This window comes from Penicillium maclennaniae (genome assembly GCF_028827695.1).
Source record: "Penicillium maclennaniae strain IBT 15551 chromosome Unknown utg000008l:1.0-3552695.0:1.0-3555053.0, whole genome shotgun sequence".
Classification (NCBI taxonomy): domain Eukaryota; kingdom Fungi; phylum Ascomycota; class Eurotiomycetes; order Eurotiales; family Aspergillaceae; genus Penicillium; species Penicillium maclennaniae.
This window is the reverse complement of record NW_026623220.1, coordinates 3,244,283-3,263,408: the sequence shown is the minus strand read 5'-3', so window position 1 is coordinate 3,263,408 and position 19,126 is coordinate 3,244,283. Positions and strand designations below refer to the sequence as shown.

Below are 19,126 nucleotides of genomic sequence, written 5' to 3'. Positions count from 1 at the left end.
GTCGGATGTATCGGGAATTGATGATCGGCGTGAGCCAAGCTTTGCCCAAGCTCCGGCTGGTCTGTGTTCCAATATGAGGGGTCCTGACGCGGATAATGGTTTTGGCATAGACAGAAATCTGCGTGAATAGCCTGGCGCCTGGATCAATTCATGGCTGAAACAGGAGACAGGTTTCTACGCCCCATGGGAACCGAGCGATGCACTGCGTCATTGGGTCCCCGCACGTGTTTGTTACTTAACGAAGCTACTTCCCCTCTTCCAAGCTTTCTTGCCTAGCTTCTTACCCCCTTATTCTTCTCGCAATCATGGTTCATCTCGCTTCCGTTAAAAAGGACAATGAGGTCTTTGACCCAGCCTCTCGCAATGTCGAGTCCCTGGGCTCGCCTCCTGACGTGAACGACTTTTACACCAATGTCTACGGGAGCCACTTCGCTGCCGACCACATGCCGACGCATGAAATGCCCGAACGGGAGATGCCTCGCCAGATAGCTGCTCGTATGATCAAGGACGAGCTCAGCCTGGATGGTAACCCCAAGCTCAAGTGAGTAGCTCCGTGCGGTGGCCAAACAACTATCGCTGACCCACTTGCAGCTTGGCCAGTTTCGTCACCACCTACATGGTAGGAGAACACAGACAATCCAATGATGGCCAGAATAGCTCACACTCCCTGTAGGAAGAAGAGATCGAGGAGATCATGACCGACTCGTTCAGCAAGAACTTCATCGACTACGAGGAGTACCCCCACTCCGCCGAGATCCAGAACCGCTGTGTGAACATGATTGCCCGTCTGTTCAACTGTCCCACAGGGTCAGAGGGTGATAATGCCATGGGTACCTCCACCATTGGCTCCTCCGAGGCCATCATGCTGGGCACCCTGGCCATGAAGAAGCGCTGGCAGAACAAGCGCAAGGCCGAGGGTAAGGACAGCTCCCGTCCCAACATTGTCATGAACAGTGCAGTGCAAGTGTGTTGGGAGAAGGCCGCTCGCTACTTCGATATCGAGGAGAAGTACGTCTACTGTACCAAGTCTCGTTATGTCATCGACCCCAAGGAGGCTGTCGACCTGGTGGATGAGAACACAATTGGTATCTGCGCCATTATCGGTACTACCTACACTGGTGAGTACGAGGACGTCAAGGCCATCAATGACCTGCTCGTCGAGCGTGGCATTGACTGCCCCATCCATGTCGATGCGGCTAGTGGTGGCTTTGTCGCTCCCTTCACCCAGCCCGATCTTGCCTGGGACTTCCGTCTCGAGAAGGTCGTCTCCATCAATGTCTCCGGACACAAGTACGGTCTGGTCTACCCCGGCGTTGGTTGGGTCATCTGGCGTTCGCCCGAGTACTTGCCCCAGGAGCTGGTCTTCAACATCAACTATCTCGGCGCCGACCAGGCTAGTTTCACTCTGAATTTCTCCAAGGGTGCCGCCCATGTCATTGGCCAGTACTACCAGCTGATTCGCCTGGGCAAGCACGGTTATCGCTCCATCATGGTTAATCTGACTCGCATTGCCGACTACATGGCCGAGCAGCTGAAGAAAGAGGGCATGGTCATCATGAGCCAGGGTCAGGGCAAGGGTCTGCCCCTTGTAGCCTTCCGCCTGCCTCCCAATCCCGACCGTATCTACGACGAGTTTGCCGTCGCCCACCAGCTGCGCGAGCGCGGATGGATTGTTCCTGCCTACACTATGGCACCTCACAGCGAGAAGCTGAGATTGATGCGCATTGTCGTCCGTGAGGACTTCAGCATGAACCGCTGCGACAGCCTTTTGACCGATATCAAGCTGGCCCTCGAGACCCTTAACTCCATGGATCAGGCCATGATTGAAAAGTACAAGGCGTGAGTCTCCATGACAAGATGTGCGTTCAGATCTTTTACTGACTCTCTTCTCAGGCACATGGTCAGCCACCGTGCTCATCCCCGTCACAAGCACAGCCACTCGAGCTATCAGGGCGAGAAGCACTCCCTGCAGGGTAAGACTGGCAAGACCCACGGCGTGTGCTAAATTGCTCATCACGGGGTGTAATCTTCGACGCAAATGTTGAAATGCACGAGATTGTTGCTGGCTGTGCCACACACGTTGCCTGACTGTGATATGTATATAGCAAATGTCCTTTAGGGTGCACTTCGATTTTATCCATTATGAACTGTATGGATTGCTTCATTCTTTCTTTGTCAAATAGCAATCAGTCGGTCAACGTATGCTCACTCAAGATGGAAGCTTGTACTCAGGTGTATCCGGAAAGAGCAAGTACATAATGATCATTCTCTTTTCCTTCGAGATGGCTTTATCGAGGACGTCTTTTTCAAAGGACCTATAGCGGCAGTTTGCTGGACTTTTGAGGAGACATCAGGCCCTGACATCCTTCAAATCCATGTTGCACCGAGGAATGCAAGTGATCTAACCTAAAATGAAAGAAGAAGGACAGGTCCTATCGTATGATGCTCTGTCGTGTCTCTTCAGGGTTAGGGCCGGGCTGATCCTGACCGTACGCTCTTGGCCCCCAATGCTCTGTGGGGGCTAGGGATAGCTTTGCGCCATTTTCTCTAGTTATCATCTTCATCCAGGCTCTGCAGAATTGTCCGCAGATTGTCCGTAGCTAGGTGCTCAATACAATGTACTTCGATGATGGGTTGTAGTCATCTTGTCGACCGTTGATCCACTGTTTACACGGGTCGAATGTTCAAATGTTATATATAGAACACGAGACACTTAAGCCCCGCCTGCCGATCGTCTTCCCCCATTCTTTTCCCTCTCTCTCTGTCCCTTTCCTGGGACATCGAGGCAAGTATGCCACTTTTCAATATCCACAAACAGAAGAAGAAGTCGCCTCAACCCACACGTTACGCAGCTCCTGCTCGATCCGCGGAAGTGCTCCCTCACCCCCACATTCGCTCCACCCGCAGAGCTCAGCACCAGCTCCATTGACGAGGCATACTCCGACCGCTTCCCAGATTATCACTTTACCCAGTTCCCAGCCCCAGCCCCAAATCCACCCCGAAATCCAAACTTCACCCAGCCTCCCGAACCTGGTCCCTCCCTCCATCGAAGCCAGAGCCAGCGCCAACCCCAACGCGACCGACTGACCGTCAGCGTTGTCCCCCCCTGAGGACTCACAGCCTCGTCGCTCGAGAAAGAACTTGTTTGTGCGTCCTTCGTCCGGGCTGCTGGAGCGCAGTGCTTCTTTCAAGGAGAAAAACATCTCTCATCCCATCTCTCAGCCTACCTCACCGCAGTTCCCTGCCTTGAACGAAGCCCGCATTCACCCCGCTTACTCCGAGGCGCACTCTCCCGATAATCCACATGAACCGCATTCTGCTTCGCTAGCCTACCAACAGCAACATTCGCAGCACCCGCAGCGATTGTCGCGGGAAAACACCGAGTGGTCTCAGCAGCCGGGCCCGACGCAACAACACCCCGCACCATTGCCGCTCGGGCGCTCCAGTACAGACCTGAGCCTCCTCGAGAAATTGAATCGCCCATCCCCCACCGAACCTCCTCCAGAGTCATCTCGTTATCCGCCCGAGCAGAGCCATCGGGGGCAGTCTCATTCGCGTACCCAGCAGGATCTGGGATTGAGTGCTCGGCCCCCTTCCAGGCAGACCTACGAGCCGCTTTCACCAGCCCGACCGAACCAATCTGAAGTTATGCAGCAATCACAGCAGCAACAGCAGCAGCAACAACAGCAGCAGCAGCAGCAGCAGGCTCAGGCCCAGGCTCAGGCCCAGCAGGCACCGGGTGATCGTCCCTCGGGACAAGATGGTAGTCGACGGGGCAGTACCACCCAACCTGTACCAGTGGTAGAGGGACGGACCACCCCTACGCCAAATCGAGTGCGCGAAGATCCCGAGAATATTGATGTTCGCGCATTGCTCCAGAAACATGAAGAACTCCGTAAGCCTTGATTTGTCTTTTGTGATCGGTGTGGGGTAAATCAGAACTAACAAACATAGAATCGAAATACTCCAAAGTGAAGCGATACTACTTTGACAAGGAAGCGCAGGTGCAACACCTCCAGAATACAGTGGCGCATCAGCGCATGGCTGTATCTCGCACAGTGCTCGACGACAATGAGTATGCAAACCGCTTCCAGCGACTAGATGGAGCCATCAAGGACCTCGCTTTTTCGGTGCGAAAGGACTGGCGGGGAGTCCCGTCATGGCTACGCGGCTTAGTGACCGATGAAGCAGTTTCAACAGGAACCAAGGAGATGACCAGCGTGGGACGGGCTGTCATTAGTCGGTGGTTGGCTGAGGAATTGTTCCATAAATACTTTCATCCAGGATTGGAGATTGGTCTCAGCGTACAACTTAAGAGCATCGAGATGAACCTCCGCCGGCAACAGATGCGACCTGCCACGGATGAAGACCGCGAGAATGCTACTGCTCGCCTGTCGAACTGGCGTCGAACGACCTTTGACGGACTGGGCGATATGCTTGCAGACGCTGCTGCTCAGAAACACCGTGCGGAGCTCATTGAGCATTTGTCGGTAGAGCTGGCCTCGTTCCTGAGCTCGCAGGTGCATGAGGCTGCGCTGCCGGGACTTGAGGCGGGCGTGCGCATGATCATTGAGAATAGCGTCAATATCGCCGAGAAGATCCCACTCGAAGCTCGAGATGTCTGTGTGGAGTACTTCCTTCCCAATGTCACCTTTGCCGATGGGTACATGAAGGTGGAAGGGCAACTGCCGCCGCTTAGTCGTCAACCTCCACCTCCAGCTGACCACGAGCCCGACGAGGCCGCCGGAGTCGAAAGCGACTCGTCACCCGTATCGAACTCGACTGGAGGGGGTGATGGCACTGCAGCCACAGCCACACCTCGTGAATCTAAGAAGAAGTCTGTCTTCGTGGCAATCATGGGCCGCAAAGGCAATGAGCCCCGTCCCGCTGCCAACCACGCTCCCGAGGAGAAGAGCGAGCCGGTTGAAGGACCCGCGAGAATTCGCTTCTCGTCCTTCCTGGCCGTCGAGGTACGCGGCAAGGGGCCAGCAACGGTCCTGGTACAGGCCCCAGTGTGGATGATGGAGTGAGAAAGGGTGAAAACAATTGTACATACTTTGGAGACATGCTGGCACATGGCGATGACGACCACGAATGCGTTGATATCCCCATTCATTGTTCTCCTGGTAGGATTACATGGGCGCCTATGAAGGCATTCCCTTTTTATTTTTATTTTTTTTTTTCTTTTTTTTTCTCGAGCAGACCTCCAGCCAGAAAACCTGGCGAGGTTATGATGCAAAGGACTTAATGGTTCACGATAATGGAAATACTTGAATTGCCTATCATCTTCTCGAGTAAATATCAGAATTACAAGGGCGGCGGGGCCAGGTCCAGCCCTTCGACGGTCAACTTGAATGCATCGTTGCGCGAGTAGCTACCAGCGACATCGAGATCTAATCGACCTCGCTCGCAGTCATCCACATCAATCTGGGCAATCGCCAGTCCATCCCCAGTCGCAGCCGGTTGAACACCACTCGAATGCACGGCTACTTCGTCGCTATCGGGCACATCATCCGTACAGACCTCCCACAAGGGCCCTGCTAGAACCTCACCTAGCGGAGAAATGATACAACTACCTCCTCGACAGAGATACTCAGAAGTCTGAGAGGATACATGGGATGATACTTGAGCCGTCTCACCCTCACCATTCACCACCCCCTGAGTCGAACACTGCGGCCACACAATCTCATGCGGCCCCTCCGACGTAATCGACAGCTTGCGGTTCATCATCTTCGGGTGCTCCCTGTGCACAGGAGCTGGAGCCGGAAACGGAGCAGTCTCCCTTTGCCCGGTTATCCAAGACGGCAACTCGCACTTCCGAACACATTGATTTGCCGAGAGCACGAAGCAACGACCTTCAATGCCGACGGTGCGCATAAGCGATAGCCAAGTATCACGGGCATCAGCCGTCGGAGCGAGGTAGATATTCACGTTTTGAGAGTACAGACTCTGACGCAGCAAGGGCATGTAGTTCTCCCAGCAGATGGCAGAAGCCAATGTAATCGGAATCCCATTGAGACAAGTTGTCACCGCGCGAAGAGTCGAAGGTGATCCTTGAGCCCAGATCATGCGTTCGGCACCAGTCTAAGCAAGTCAATATTCATAATCAGCTTTCCCAAGAAATATAAAAAACAATATGTGAAATAACTCCAAGCATATCAACCATATTTCCGATAATTGAAAGGGTAAAAATTCACACAAAAAAAAAAAAGGACATACCGGCATCACCTTCCTCCCTCTTCCCCAAGATCCCCCTCAAAGGATCAACATAAACCACCGAACAATACAAACTTCCTCCCGCCCTCTCCACCAACCCAGTCACAATAAATACGCCCGTCTCACTCGCCACCCTCTCAAGAAACTCCCTCGTCCCATCTCCACGATACTGCTTCCCAACGGCAACCTCCAACTTCCTACCCAGCCACTCCTCACCAGCCCCAGCAGGCGTATCACCCAGATCCACAGCAGCCTTGAAATACTCCAGGAACTGATCTCGGCCGTGTGGAGCCCGAGATCCAACCGCTGCCCCGAAAGAGCACGTACGTGGATACCCGCCCAGGTACGCTTCTGGGAAGAGGAGGAGGTGGACGTTGCGAGAGGAGGCGAGTTTAGTTGTTCGTTCGAGGGCGGAGAGGGTGGATTGGGTGGTGTGCAGGGTGCGGGATTGGGCGATTGCTACTGTCAAGGAAGGCATTGCGATTCACAATTTACCACAAGACTTGGAGATGAGATTCTGGGAGCGGGAAACAGTTATACTGTAGAAAAAGCTGTGGACAGTGAGTTGCGTGTATGAGAAGAGTGGAGTTCACATCCAATGAATGCGGGAGGTGCGGGTATTGCGGGTGGATGGTGACATCATGAGGTGGGTAATAAGTCGCGACTAGTGGTGTGCGGGGTATGTGTCTATTGGTTAGCAGCGAACTATAGAATGTATAGAATGTATAGAATCGAGTCATTGGAAATGTAGTAGATTATATATTCCAGTCTGGTATCTACCCCATGGCATAATTCCAACAGAGACACCCAACCCGGGGAAAGGAAAGAGAACATTTACACAGAACCATTTGATTTGCGACATTTTGTTCGCCAATGCAAATTGTGATTGTAGGGTTTGAAATGAGAAAGTCTCAAATCACGGATCAAAAGATAAGAAAGGGAAAAAAAATGGAATAGTTCCCGGGTATAGCGCCTCGCTGATGTGCAAAATGAAATAGGCCCCAAAAGTCACACGAGACAAGACAAAAAAGGAACAAAAAAAACAACCTCAAGATGGATATGCCATGATAGTAAAGTGCTCAAATGCGAATGCGGAAACAACAGAGTTCATCAATGTGCACGCTGAGAAATGAGAACATGAGAGCTTTTTTTTATGTCCAATGACCTTCGCACTAGAAAAAAAAGGTCTAGATCTTGATGCCGTGGGATTGGGCGGCTTGAGATAGGACGCGGGGCCATCGCGAGATGAGCTCAACATCATCGAGAATACCCTTGCCTTGGTTGCGCACGTATTGGGTGCTTGCGTCTACGCGAGGCTCCCAATCCCAGCTCTGCTGAGTACCCTGAATCAGAGCGGAGTAGACCAGACGACGACGGCGCTGAGAATGCAGGACGTCCTGACGGATCTTCTCGAGGTCCCAGCGGTTGTGAGTTTCCTCCATGAACCAGGCGAGCAGCTTGACTGGATCCATGGTCTCGGGCAAGGCGGGAGGGACGCGGCTCGGGCTCGGGCTGCGGGGTGGAGTCAGAGTCGGGAAAGGGTAAGAGTTCTTCTCGCTGGCGCGCTGCGGGATGGGCGAGGCGCGAGGTGTGTCATTGGGAGTGGGCAGGTTTATCTGCAGGGACAAAGCTGTGTTCGGTGACTTGGCGGCGATGAATCCACGGGTAGTAGATGGGATGGGAAGACCGGCCACCAGGTTAACCTGCTCCTCGGGATCGGCGACCAGGTCGAACAGCATGGGCGGGTCGATGACCGAGTAAATGAACTTCCAGCGGCCGCGACGGATCATAACCAACGGGGCCTGGGTACCTTCACCCATATACTCGCCGTAAACGGTATCAGTGCGAAGACCTTCGCCACCGGTCAGATAGGGCATGAGGGAAACACCGTCAAGAGGCAATTCCTTGATGAGCGGAGCACCGACCATTTCCGCAAAGGTGGGCAGGAGATCCATGGTGGACACATTCTCCGAGACGCGCTTGGGCGAGAAACGCTTAGGAGCGTGGACGAGCATAGGCACACGAGCCGAGTTCTCGAACCAAGTCATCTTATACCATAGGCCGCGCTCGCCGAGCATGTCCCCGTGGTCACCGCTGAACACGATGATCGTGTTCTCATCCAGACCGGTGTTCTTCAGCACCTTCAGCAGCTTGCCGATGTTGGTGTCGACGTATGTGCAGGCGGCGTAGTATGCACGGCGAGCATTCTTAATATTTTCTTCAGGCAGTTCCTTACCCCAAAGGTCAATGCACTGCAGCACACGCTGAGAATGAGCATCCTGCTGATCGTGTGGAATAGGGCCATTCTTGGGCATGGGGATGTCCACATCTTCGTACATATCCCAGAATTCCTTGGTCATGGCATATGGGTCGTGGGGGTGGGTCATGGACACGGTCAGACAGAATGGCTGATCGGTGCGAGAACGCACGTGGTCGTACAGGTACTGCTCCGACTTGTAGATAACCTCTTCGTCAAAGTCAAGCTGGTTGGTGCGGACAACAGGACCGGCCTCCATGACCGAGGACATGTTGTGATAGAAATCCAGACGAACCTCGGGCTCGTCCCAATTCACGGACCAGCCGTAGTCACCGGGGTAAATATCGCTGGTAAGACGCTGCTCATATCCATGCAGCTGGTCTGGCCCGCAGAAATGCATCTTTCCGGCAAGAGCCGTGTGATAACCCTCGCGCCGCAAGTAGTGGGCATAGGTGGGTACATCGGCCGGCAGATCCGCTGCGTTGTCGTAAGCGCCAATTTTCGAGGGCAGCTGGCCGCTAACCATCACGAAGCGCGAAGGAGCGCACAGGGGAGCATTGCAATAGGCCGAGTCGAAAACGACACCTTCGCTTGCCAACCGGTCAAGATTGGGAGTCTTGATGGGAGAGTTCTTGTCATGCAGAGACAACAAGGGAGCCGCCATCTGGTCGGCCATGATGTACAAGATATTGGGCTTCTTTTCCGCCATGATGAATTATGTGACTATCGGCGGGAAATCAACCTTGGAACAGTGAAACTATGGAAGGGAAAAAAGAAGAGACCGAAGTGGAAGCGGCGGAAGGGGGTAGATATATGAAGTCGGGAAATGGCATATGTGGGGAACTGGATGACGGGAAAAAAAAAGCCAAAAAAAAAAAAAGAAAAAAAAGAAGATAATCAAAGGATCGGGGTCAAAGACGAGGACCCAAAAAGTCACAACTTGATTATCAACGAGATCTGGAAAGTTACAAGCGTATGTATTGTCGGAATGCCGGGGGTCTACTCCGTCCTCCGTTCTTCCACACTTCGTACTAGCCCCTAGGTCCGTACAGACCGCCCTCTGCGTGAGACCGTCATTCCCCCGTTGACCAGATTCCACCGATCATACAGTAGTGCACTGCAATGAAGATCAGGGGGACGCTGTTAGTGTCCGGGGACTCTGAAAATTGAGATTGGTGGCCAGCAGTGACGTACTCAAGGCGTGAGAAGACACCATTTTACAGTGCGATGGTGTGATCGGTCCGGAATGGGCTGGAAACGGCAGAAGCGGTGGAAAGCGTGGATGAAAAGCGGTGGGGGGGGTTTTTTTCCCCCGATCGACAGGAGACGTATGGATCGTATTGGGATTACATCACGGTATCATCGACTCACGCGGACTCCGATCTCAGCGAATCAGACTCGAAAAGTGAAAAATGCAAATGAACAAAAGGCAATCAACGCACGGCTATCACGATCATGTGGCCGTGGACTCTGTGCCTCGAGCTGGTCAGCGAGTCCATGTTGACCCGGGAAGCGAAGACGCCTTGCCGAGTTGCCACTTTGCGAGGCCTCGGTACGGGTGTATTACACGCCACGGGTGTAATTTTGACCACCCGATCCACCCCGCTGCAGCTCTGAGATCTGGAGTGATTCAACTTTCACACTGCCGGCATTCTGGTCAAAAAAATGGCCGCATGCGCAATCAGCATGTTCTCGCGAGGGTTGGTTGTTGAACCAAGAAAGGGGTCGTCGAGAGAGTCTTGATAGACCCTTGTAAAGACGACGATCCACCCGAGAATCCGAGCAAACCTTAGACTCCATCGGATCGTGTCATCGCCTGCTGGGGCCAATGATCAGCCCGAAGAAAGGAGCTGAGGTTTCCCCTTGTCTCTATCTGGTTTAGCGCCAACACTAGTCCGAACAATCCACTTGCTTATCTCGGTGATCCAATAGTGCGCCCCGGGGGCTCAACTCTCAGTTACCCGAATCCGGTACTTTCTCTCGTGGCCTCACCCTTTGCACGCTCTGCAGTCGAGGAGCCTATACTGCATCTCGTTATCATTGCCAAACTACCGACGTAGGGAACGGAGAGATGATGTAAAAGGATCTGCTGCAACGACATGAGCAATCCCCCTTTCCAAAGCACGCCATGGGGGCAGTCTACAGTATTAGGATGACCTCGCCCCCGGATTCCTGCCAAGAGCTTCGTCACCGCCGTTTGAAAGAGTTTGGCTCATTGCCTTGACTTTGTCTTCGTGGACCTAGTTCCAGGATGCACGTCGGATTCCCCACATAGCCACGTCTGCAACATTTCTCGTGGCGGGAATGTTTCACCCGATGCAGAATGGCGCAATTAAATGTCATCTGAGATGGAAAGGACACAGCACAGATCACGCATCACACATCACACATCACACATGCCATGATTGGTATGATCTCCCCCCGATCCTGACCGTTCACTCGCCAGGGATCGGTAGTGCGCTTCCCAGGGTGATACAGTACCAGCCAGACGGGGATGGCCGAAGGGTTGATCGTTCCAACCTGCAAGCAACTAACAGTCCAGAGTGTGTGACCATCAGGAAAACACGGGCCCTGGGTCCGCCTCTGACATATATCTACCTCCCAAGGGCCAATGAAGGGACTATCTGATTAGCCACTCCCCACCCAAGATTTGCTTTTTTGTAGATCATGTTCACACTTTGGGGCTGTGTTCGAATCCCATCATGTCTGGATTTACTTCTGCTAAATAATACGTCGAAATTGAAAATCCCATGCATCAACCCCTTCCATATATTCCTCCGTTTTCATATCCCCGGCCAGGTTTGCATACACATCCCGAGGAACCTCGTTGTCTTGAATGTAGACAGGATGTCTCGTAGTCGCGGCCGGGTCTGACCCCGAGATCGAGATAAAAGCATCGAGCCTGGCCATAACAGCAGATATGGGCTTAGAACTGGGACCCCTACCATCGCTCCTTGTCAATGACCTCGGTCACCAGAGGAACAAGCGCATCGCCCGAGGGAATACCATCCCTGAACGATTACCAGGTGGCAAGAGCTTTCATACCCCAAGGATCCTCAAGTCTCCCGGGATCGATGGGAGCATCACTACTGGGCGTAGTCGGAGTGTCGCTGTTGGGTGTAGCGGCTCTGAACGCGTCCCTGGACATACGAGTAAAGATCTGGTCCCAGTCGTCGGGGTAAACATCCCCCTCACAGTCGGCGTAGGGATTGGGCCGAAGATCCCAATAAACGACACCCTCGGGGACATCAGCCCGCATGGACTCGTCAGCAGAAGGCTTGCTATCCCCAGGCGCCTTGCCCTCGAAGGCATAATTTTCCCCGCAGTCGCTAGTGGAGTTAGGTCCCATATCCCAAGGTACAAATCCAGAGGGGGCATCATCATCATCCCTCCAAAGGTCAGCCAACGTTAGTCCCGAGGCCAAACGTGTGCAATCCTCTTGCTCCTTTTGCCTTCTGTGTCTCTCGTATTCCGTGATCTTCTCACTCGCAGGCAAGGTCTTCAGGAAAAAGGCCGCCAAATCCCGAGTAGCCAGGCAATCCTCAAGACAATCATGGCCTTGTCCTTGCTGGACTTCACGCTTCAAGTGAACATGTGTCAGGTTCTTGAGATTGGGGGATTTCGAGACAACGCCCACGCTGCCCATTCGGGTTTCGAGTTCCTTGGTATCGACGATAAGAGAATGGCGCCAGCGAAGGGCCAGCAAGTCATGCTTCCCGTCATGAGCAATGATCACAGTTTGCGTTCCGACGAACCTCATCAAACGCTTCCGGGCTTCGTCACGACCCCAGATACAGGTGTTGGTTTTGGCAGCCTTGTGCATCATGGGCCAAGTGATGCCCGAATGGCGGCTTGACAGATGTCTCATCTTAACGTCAGGCCAGACCAATGAATCCAGGAGGATCTCTCCGCTGAAGAAGTCGATTGCGGCCACTTGAATAAGCTCGCTCTCGCCCGTGATAGAAATACCCATTTCGCAGTCCAGGGCGACGGCATGTCGTTCATCAATGGCCACACCGCGCTCAGTCCCGTGCATGAAGTAGTCCTTCTTGAGCTCCTCGAAACCGAATAGCGTTCCGTGAGTGTCTTTTTGGACGCAACCGGAACTAGACTGCCCAACCTTCGCTCCGCAGCACTGGAATTTCTGCGAATGATCAGCATACAGTTTATTCAGATCGGGCCGAGGGTAAGGGAGGTTCACTTTGTTACGAGGCCCCAGAGGATGGCTTTGACAGATAGCTTTCTCAGGTAGAGGTGGGACCACCCCATTGAATACAGCCCAGTGGGGCATTTCCTTGGAGCGCTGGGCCTTGGACTTGACACGCACTGTCAGTCTAAATTAGCCATGTTGTGCAATGTGAATGTAAGGTCAAACTTACGCAGGCAGTCACTGCAGCGGAGCATCCTGCGGATTTCGGAGTCCAAGAACAATGTGATCTGATAGCCCAAGGTCTTCAGCTTTGACCAACTAATGGTCATGCCACTGATGTCCAGAACAGCCTGCTCATTCTCCGGGACAGGCTCTACATGAGGAGGGTTGGTGCGGAGACACGGGGTAGAGTGAACATGGTGACCTGGGCTGAGGTTCACGATTGCGAAAGACATCGTCATGTCAAAGAGGGTGACTCAGAATGGCAGGAGAGTAAATAGAGAGATGGATTAGTATGCAACAATGGTTGGAGGAAAGTAAAAGTAGGCCAGGAAGGTGATGGTCTACCTCAGGTTAACGAAGAAAAGAAGGGTTGGGTTGAGATGAACGAGGGAATGGGAGGGTATAAATATTTGAAATAACGAGCGGGATCTACGCGAGACACGAAGTGAGCTCAAGTTCAAGGCAAGACGAACAACTTGACTCCGGCGACCATTTGAAGTGGATGGTTGTTGGAGGAGCAAGGCCGTTTGCCGCCGTCGATTGCGTAACGCGAGTTCAGATGGGGCGAAGCAGGAGTATGGATAAGTTGTCACGAAGATGACGAATCCGCTCCAAAAAGTGAAGTATACGCAGTGCAGATTGGGTCAAATGAGTGCCAAAGGGAAATTACGCTTTCAAATATTAGGCGCTTTAGAAGCGTTGCGTGAGTCCCGAACCAACCATATCTGTTTCAAGATTGCCATTCAATAGTATTCCACCTAGCACGAAACAAATGATAATATTGAAGATGTTGGATTGACGCTTAACGCAGTAGAATACACAGCCTGGCATGACCTCGATTCCAACGGATCGCCAGCAATCGTGACGGCAGCTACTTGTATTTGGAGACTGCTGCTGGAAAGAAACAAGGGAAGACCATTAATGACACCCTGGGAGAGAATGTTTCTCGGTGGAAGGAAGGGGCTCAAATTGAGGGAGATGCAGGGAACGAGACAGTATACGCCGTGGTGGTCGACATCACCGATGCTTATCAGATAGTTCAAATCGCGAGAATGGAAGATGAAGAAAGGTAGTCAATTGTCAGAGAATGGCCAGTGATGGTGAGAACGACCAGCGCGAGTCTAATCAATCTTGATTGCACTAATCGGATGATTGATTAGCATTTGTGTAAAGAGATTAGCACGATCATGTCGCATACCTGTAGACTCGCCGGACAAAGGCGTATGCGGCCAAGAAGCCGACTGTTCCGGTCAAGAGACCGTATACAGCACAGGCCAGGAAGCTGTAGCTGAAGAACAACAAGCCAGATACAAAGCCTGTGATATGCAGCTTGAACGTATAGTACCAGATGCAGTAGGCGAAGATCCAAAATGCGCTGCCACTGCCTGTCAAGAAACTCTGCCACCACCAGTGATAATTCTGCAGAAAAGTTAGTACAAGGAATAACAGCTTGTTTGGAGCAGACAACTTGCCTCGGAGCAGAGCTGGCTGTATGTCGCAATAATGGTCACTTCAATCACGGTTACCATCAACACCGCTGACACCACGCTCAAGAATCCAAACACGTAATAATAGCCGCTCTTGTCCTGCCAAAGATTCTTGAACACAAAGAGGAGTTCAATAAAGAGAACAGCAAATGGAATCAGACCGGTCAACAAGGGGCCAGCAGGGCTGCGCAGATACCAGGGCTGAAGTGGGATCTGACGAGGAATGGCGTTAGTCTTGAGAGGATGCTCCCATGGACTTGCTCGTACGTATCCAAACCAGCTGCCGGCATACACCAGAGGAACTTGGATGAGGAGCCAGAGTGCAAGCAGTCCAATCAAGGTACCAAAAGGAATGGCAGTGCTGGAGGCTTGAGCCCAGACAAACAGGTTCAAGATCAAAACGAGGCAGAATGACAGGCCGGGGAATAGCAAGGCTGTGATAACGGTATTCTTTCGCCAAGCGGATCCACCGAACGTTTTATATAGCCTCCCGGAGAAGTAGCCGGAAAAGACACCAGCAAAGACGAACAGACCCATGCCGACACTGACGAATCCGCCACGGAAGCTGGGGTTCAAGACTCCCAAGCAGCTCAGCACGAGAAGTCCTGTAGCCATGAACAACAACTGCATGCCTGATCCAATAAGTGGAGCCAGAAGACCACTGTAGGCTGGAATGCGGAAGACGTCGCCATGAAGAAGTTTCCAACCACTGGTGTCTTCGAATACCTCTTCATCGGAGGACATGTCTGCGTCATTCTCCACATCATTCTCCAGCAATCCGTCGCCCTTCTTCTCGCCAGATCGCTTGCGTCGAAGTCCCCTCGGCTTCCGATCATCCATAGCGCCATCACCACGACCCTTAATGTCGCCCTGAACAGTGCGACTCCATATGACAAAGACGGTGACACCGAGCACAGTAGAGATCGTCAAAGAGTTGATGATCGCCAGCCAGTGGGTCATAGAACCCTCTTCTTGGTTGGTGAAATACAGATCCCAACGGTTCGCCCATTCAACCTTGGTATCCTCGCGGAAGTAGACGGAGTACGTGTAGGGGATCTTCAGAAGAGCACCATCGTCATCGTCGTCATCCTCCTCTGGAATATAGGAGAGACCCTGGTACTTCTCCTTTAAGCGTGACGTGTCTGGTGCAATGAATAAGCTCAATGGATCATGGTCTTTGTGGACATCCTTGGGGCAACCATCCGCCAGGCGGTCCTCTGCGCTGATGCTCTTGGGATATACCTCGAATCCAACAATGACCTTGCCGCTCTCCGGTGCGCTGCGCCAGCGAATGACAATTGTGAAGTGGTTGTTGATGAAGGAGCGAGGACGGCCGGTGACGGGGGATATATCACGGTATCCGAGCTTGAAGCCAGAGGCATAGTACTTGCGGCTTCGGTCGACAGTCACGAAGCTGGTTGCACCCGGGAGGTTATCGACGATCCACTCGATTACATAGTTCTCCTTGATGAGCTGGCGAGCCCACTTGACATCTTTGCGGCTGACCTCGGCAGTGCAGAGCGACTGGCACTCTACATCCTTGCCCATGGCAAGTTCGAAATCCGATGTCATGATCCGATCGCCGCGCAGCACCTCGCCCAAGTTGAGCGAGATGCTCTCGCCGGATCCGAAGGGCGAGCCGCCGTGTGATCGGCCGCTTGGCGGGCAGACGAAGGGCAGGTCAAAGTAGGCATATTGGAGCTGGGTATGATCGGAAAAGATCTTGTTCACGAGAAGTGGGATAGGCTGGCCGTCGTTATACCGTGTGACTGAGTAACCTGAGAATGGAAGACAGGGTCAGTGGCGTGAGCTGGGTTGGCAGATTGGGGAAGCTTACCAGGGATGTAGAAGGCCCAAGTACTTGACAGGAACAAGAGCAACCATAGTGCCCAATTCTGCGGGCCCAGTGGCCCGGATGCTGTATGCATTGCGAGTCGATGTCCCGCTCGACTCGCGAGAGTGAGCAAGGTCTAGACAACTATGCAACGAGGCCACAGATCGAGCTCGATGTGGATGACGAGACGCCGACCGAACGAGGCAATTCGCAGAAAATGGCCTTGACCTCGCTCAGCGAGACTGGGTTTCAAACACTGACACCTGAGCAAGGGTATATAGATTGATCGACCAACGATTGGGAGGCACCTGCGCTTAGGGTGCTTGGCAGAGTTTGGGGTCTGGACCGGTAAGGATCGACCGAGGATTGATGGAGGTATAGTAAGGGGAAAAGAACGAGTGTGATCGGCGAATGCCGCAGAGCCAGCAATGGGGAATCTAAGAGTGGAAACAGTGAATGTCCGAATCTTGACGCTTCCAGCGTGTCAACATGGCTTACTAAGGCACGGCATGCAACCCGACGCATTCAACTTGAGGAGTGAAGCGCTGACTATGTTTATTTCCCTGACTCCACCATCGCGTCTAAAGTGGATATAGCATTCGAACTGAACTGACATGACAAGGATTGAAAAAATGCCTTTTTAAGGCACCCTCTATGAAGTGAGCGGGGTGTTGATATTAACTTTCCAAGACTGTATTCGTTGAATCTTCGATCCGCGTACCCAGCAGGGGGTCCGTGGGCTAACATTTTGACAATATTCAAGAAGGAGGGAAATGGAGTACAAGACAAAATGGGCAGTACTCTTACTGTAGCTCGGAATTCTAGAACTGAAGATTTGAGGTGCCGAAGGAAAACCGAATATGGCATTGGAGTGGTCAACAGCCATCAAGAAACGCTAACATCCCGGCCGATCCAGGCTGAAAAGAAAGGAGAATTCTCCTTCCACGGACAAACATGCGAATAAAGGGTAATGGGAGGTCATCAGCACTCAGAAGTCAATCGTCACCGTCAGACATCAAGGGCCATTGGATAGGTTAACTAAGAGATAAACATGAAAATTGCGCGATGGGAAAAAACAGCGCACGCTCATGACGGATTATTCAGGAGATCCTCGATAGCTCCTTGAACACTGCCGCCAGATCGGCGCAGAGCTGCAACGTTTCGCTCAAATTCAAAGAAGCCCATATCGTTCAATTGCCGGAGCTGATCAGCGTAGCGCTCCTCCGGGGGCCGGTTGTCTGCTGGCTGGGGAGTGCCGAAGCCACCAAAGCCACTACCGAAACCGCCGCCCCCAAGCAAAGATGCCAGCGGATTCGAACCAGCAGCGCCGCCTTCTCCACCTTGTCCACCCATAGCCTGCATCATCTGTTGCATTAGTGCAGGGTCACGTAGGAACGGGTTCTGTTGAGGGTTGAAAGGGTTTATGCCTTGGGCACCACTGTTGCCGCCAAACAAAGCTGGATTGAGCAAGGAGGCAAATGGATTCTGAGCTTGGGACTGAGCCTGGCCGGCTTCGGGATTCTGTCCATCGCCCGTTGCGGATCTTTCTGTGGCGTTCTGGCCTTCCTGTGTACCGGTCGGCTGAGTGTTTCCAGCTGGAGCAAGGTTGCCGAAAGGATTGGCACCTCCGAAGAGCTGAGCGAATGGGTTTCCAAGAGGGTTTTGTCCCATCTGTCCCATTTGAGCAAACGGATTGGGAGGGGCTTGCTGCTCGGTGGTCTGCCCCTCTTGACCAGTAGTGTTGGTGACACCTGGGGCAGGAAAGGCTGACTCGCCGCCCATGCCGCCGGGGCCCATACCCATCGCCCGCTGGACCTGCATCATCTGGCGAATATGGTTGGGGTCAGTCATCATGCGACGAAATTCCGGGCTTTGCAACATCTGTCGTGCAGTGGGTCCCATGTCACGAAGCATAGGGTTTTGTTGTATCATCATGTCGATCATCGCAGGGTTTTGCAGAGCCTCGTTGATCTGTGATTGGAACTGGGGGTTCTCGAGCATGTTCAACATTTGGTCCGAGTCCGGAGGAGGGCCCATCTAGATCGCATGGTACATGTCAGTACATCCGGAAGGGTGCCGACAAGCGGTCATATGATAATAGGGCTTACTTACCCCACCATCTGGCCCAAAGAGACCTGCGCCGGGAAGCTGGGCAAACCCAGCGTATCGAGCCCCAGTAAGTCCAGCAAGAGGGTTGTTGCCAGTACCGGCAGCGATGTTAGTAGGGACACCAGCAGTGGGTTGACTCGGGGTGGCGCCAGCAGGTGCGGTTGTCGAACTGGCTTGACCCGTGGGATTCGAACGTTGCTGATTACTCGCAGCGCTCTTGACCAAATGGATGGTATGTCCGTCCTTGATCTTGTAGCTCTCTAGAGTCTCATTGTCTTTCAGGACTCGACCGGAATAGATCAGGCGCTGGCGATCCGCGGGGGTGTCGGCATATTCAGAGCTCGATAGCTTCTGCTTCAAGTCCAATACAAGTGTAGAGATAGGGAGGGTCAGGGTGAACTTGGCATCAGTGGAGGACTTGACAGTGAAGGTGATAGAGGTATCCTCAGAAACTCCGGTGTCATCGGCCATGGTTGGCAAGTTGGAGGGAGCCACCGGGTGGGGGTTGGGGCCGTGAAGAGAAGTAGAAATCAGGTGGGTCGACAAAGAATATCGTCAGATCAGGAGAGAAGTTATATAGGACTACTCAACGGTATAAAAAGAGCAATGCCTAGGAGCAGATTGAGAGCAAAGAGGGCTGAGCAAGTGAGATAGCGAGGTGCTCCATAGTCCAGGCACATTACATAAATGATTGCAGAAGGCGGTCGAATCCGATCGTTGCGCACGTGATCAGGGAGCTTCGCACCGCAATTTTGCATCTCTGCATCTTTCCCTTCCCGCAAGCTCATTCTCTTGTTTCCCACCACCGGTTGTGGCCAATTTTCAGGAGGAGTCGTTCATTTCCACTGACT

The 19,126-nt window shown here is 52.9% G+C and overlaps 7 protein-coding genes across 7 annotated transcripts; 2 read left to right on the top strand and 5 right to left on the bottom strand.

The window, feature by feature from the left end:
- Window positions 1-305: 305 nt before the first annotated feature.
- Window positions 306-2,005, top strand: N7477_010177 (glutamate decarboxylase; the record flags this gene model as incomplete). Its single annotated transcript, XM_056971838.1, has 4 exons — window positions 306-541; window positions 592-619; window positions 674-1,839; window positions 1,894-2,005. 4 exons carry the CDS (start codon window positions 306-308, stop codon window positions 2,003-2,005), a joined length of 1,542 nt encoding a protein of 513 aa, XP_056818817.1.
- An 814-nt stretch (window positions 2,006-2,819) lies between these two features.
- On the top strand, window positions 2,820-5,030 carry N7477_010176 (uncharacterized protein; the record flags this gene model as incomplete). The annotated part of the gene is made up of 3 exons (XM_056971837.1): window positions 2,820-3,089; window positions 3,121-3,895; window positions 3,955-5,030. Coding segments are annotated over 3 exons (2,121 nt in total), but the record flags the coding sequence as incomplete, so codon positions are not given.
- Window positions 5,031-5,307: 277 nt separating this feature from the next.
- On the bottom strand, window positions 5,308-6,694 carry N7477_010175 (nitrilase; the record flags this gene model as incomplete). Its single annotated transcript, XM_056971836.1, has 2 exons — window positions 5,308-6,084; window positions 6,200-6,694. The coding sequence occupies 2 exons, from the start codon at window positions 6,692-6,694 to the stop codon at window positions 5,308-5,310; spliced, it is 1,272 nt and encodes a 423-aa protein (XP_056818815.1).
- Window positions 6,695-7,403: 709 nt separating this feature from the next.
- N7477_010174 (putative choline sulfatase) lies at window positions 7,404-9,182 on the bottom strand (the record flags this gene model as incomplete). Its single annotated transcript, XM_056971835.1, has 1 exon — window positions 7,404-9,182. One exon carries the CDS (start codon window positions 9,180-9,182, stop codon window positions 7,404-7,406), a length of 1,779 nt encoding a protein of 592 aa, XP_056818814.1.
- Window positions 9,183-11,492: 2,310 nt separating this feature from the next.
- On the bottom strand, window positions 11,493-13,078 carry N7477_010173 (3'-5' exonuclease; the record flags this gene model as incomplete). Its single annotated transcript, XM_056971834.1, has 2 exons — window positions 11,493-12,799; window positions 12,853-13,078. The coding sequence occupies 2 exons, from the start codon at window positions 13,076-13,078 to the stop codon at window positions 11,493-11,495; spliced, it is 1,533 nt and encodes a 510-aa protein (XP_056818813.1).
- Window positions 13,079-13,884: 806 nt separating this feature from the next.
- Window positions 13,885-16,260, bottom strand: N7477_010172 (transmembrane 9 family protein; the record flags this gene model as incomplete). Its single annotated transcript, XM_056971833.1, has 4 exons — window positions 13,885-13,966; window positions 14,044-14,264; window positions 14,318-16,110; window positions 16,170-16,260. 4 exons carry the CDS (start codon window positions 16,258-16,260, stop codon window positions 13,885-13,887), a joined length of 2,187 nt encoding a protein of 728 aa, XP_056818812.1.
- A 992-nt stretch (window positions 16,261-17,252) lies between these two features.
- On the bottom strand, window positions 17,253-18,746 carry N7477_010171 (ubiquitin domain-containing protein DSK2; the record flags this gene model as incomplete). Its single annotated transcript, XM_056971832.1, has 2 exons — window positions 17,253-18,203; window positions 18,279-18,746. The coding sequence occupies 2 exons, from the start codon at window positions 18,744-18,746 to the stop codon at window positions 17,253-17,255; spliced, it is 1,419 nt and encodes a 472-aa protein (XP_056818811.1).
- Between the last annotated feature and the right edge of the window lie 380 nt (window positions 18,747-19,126).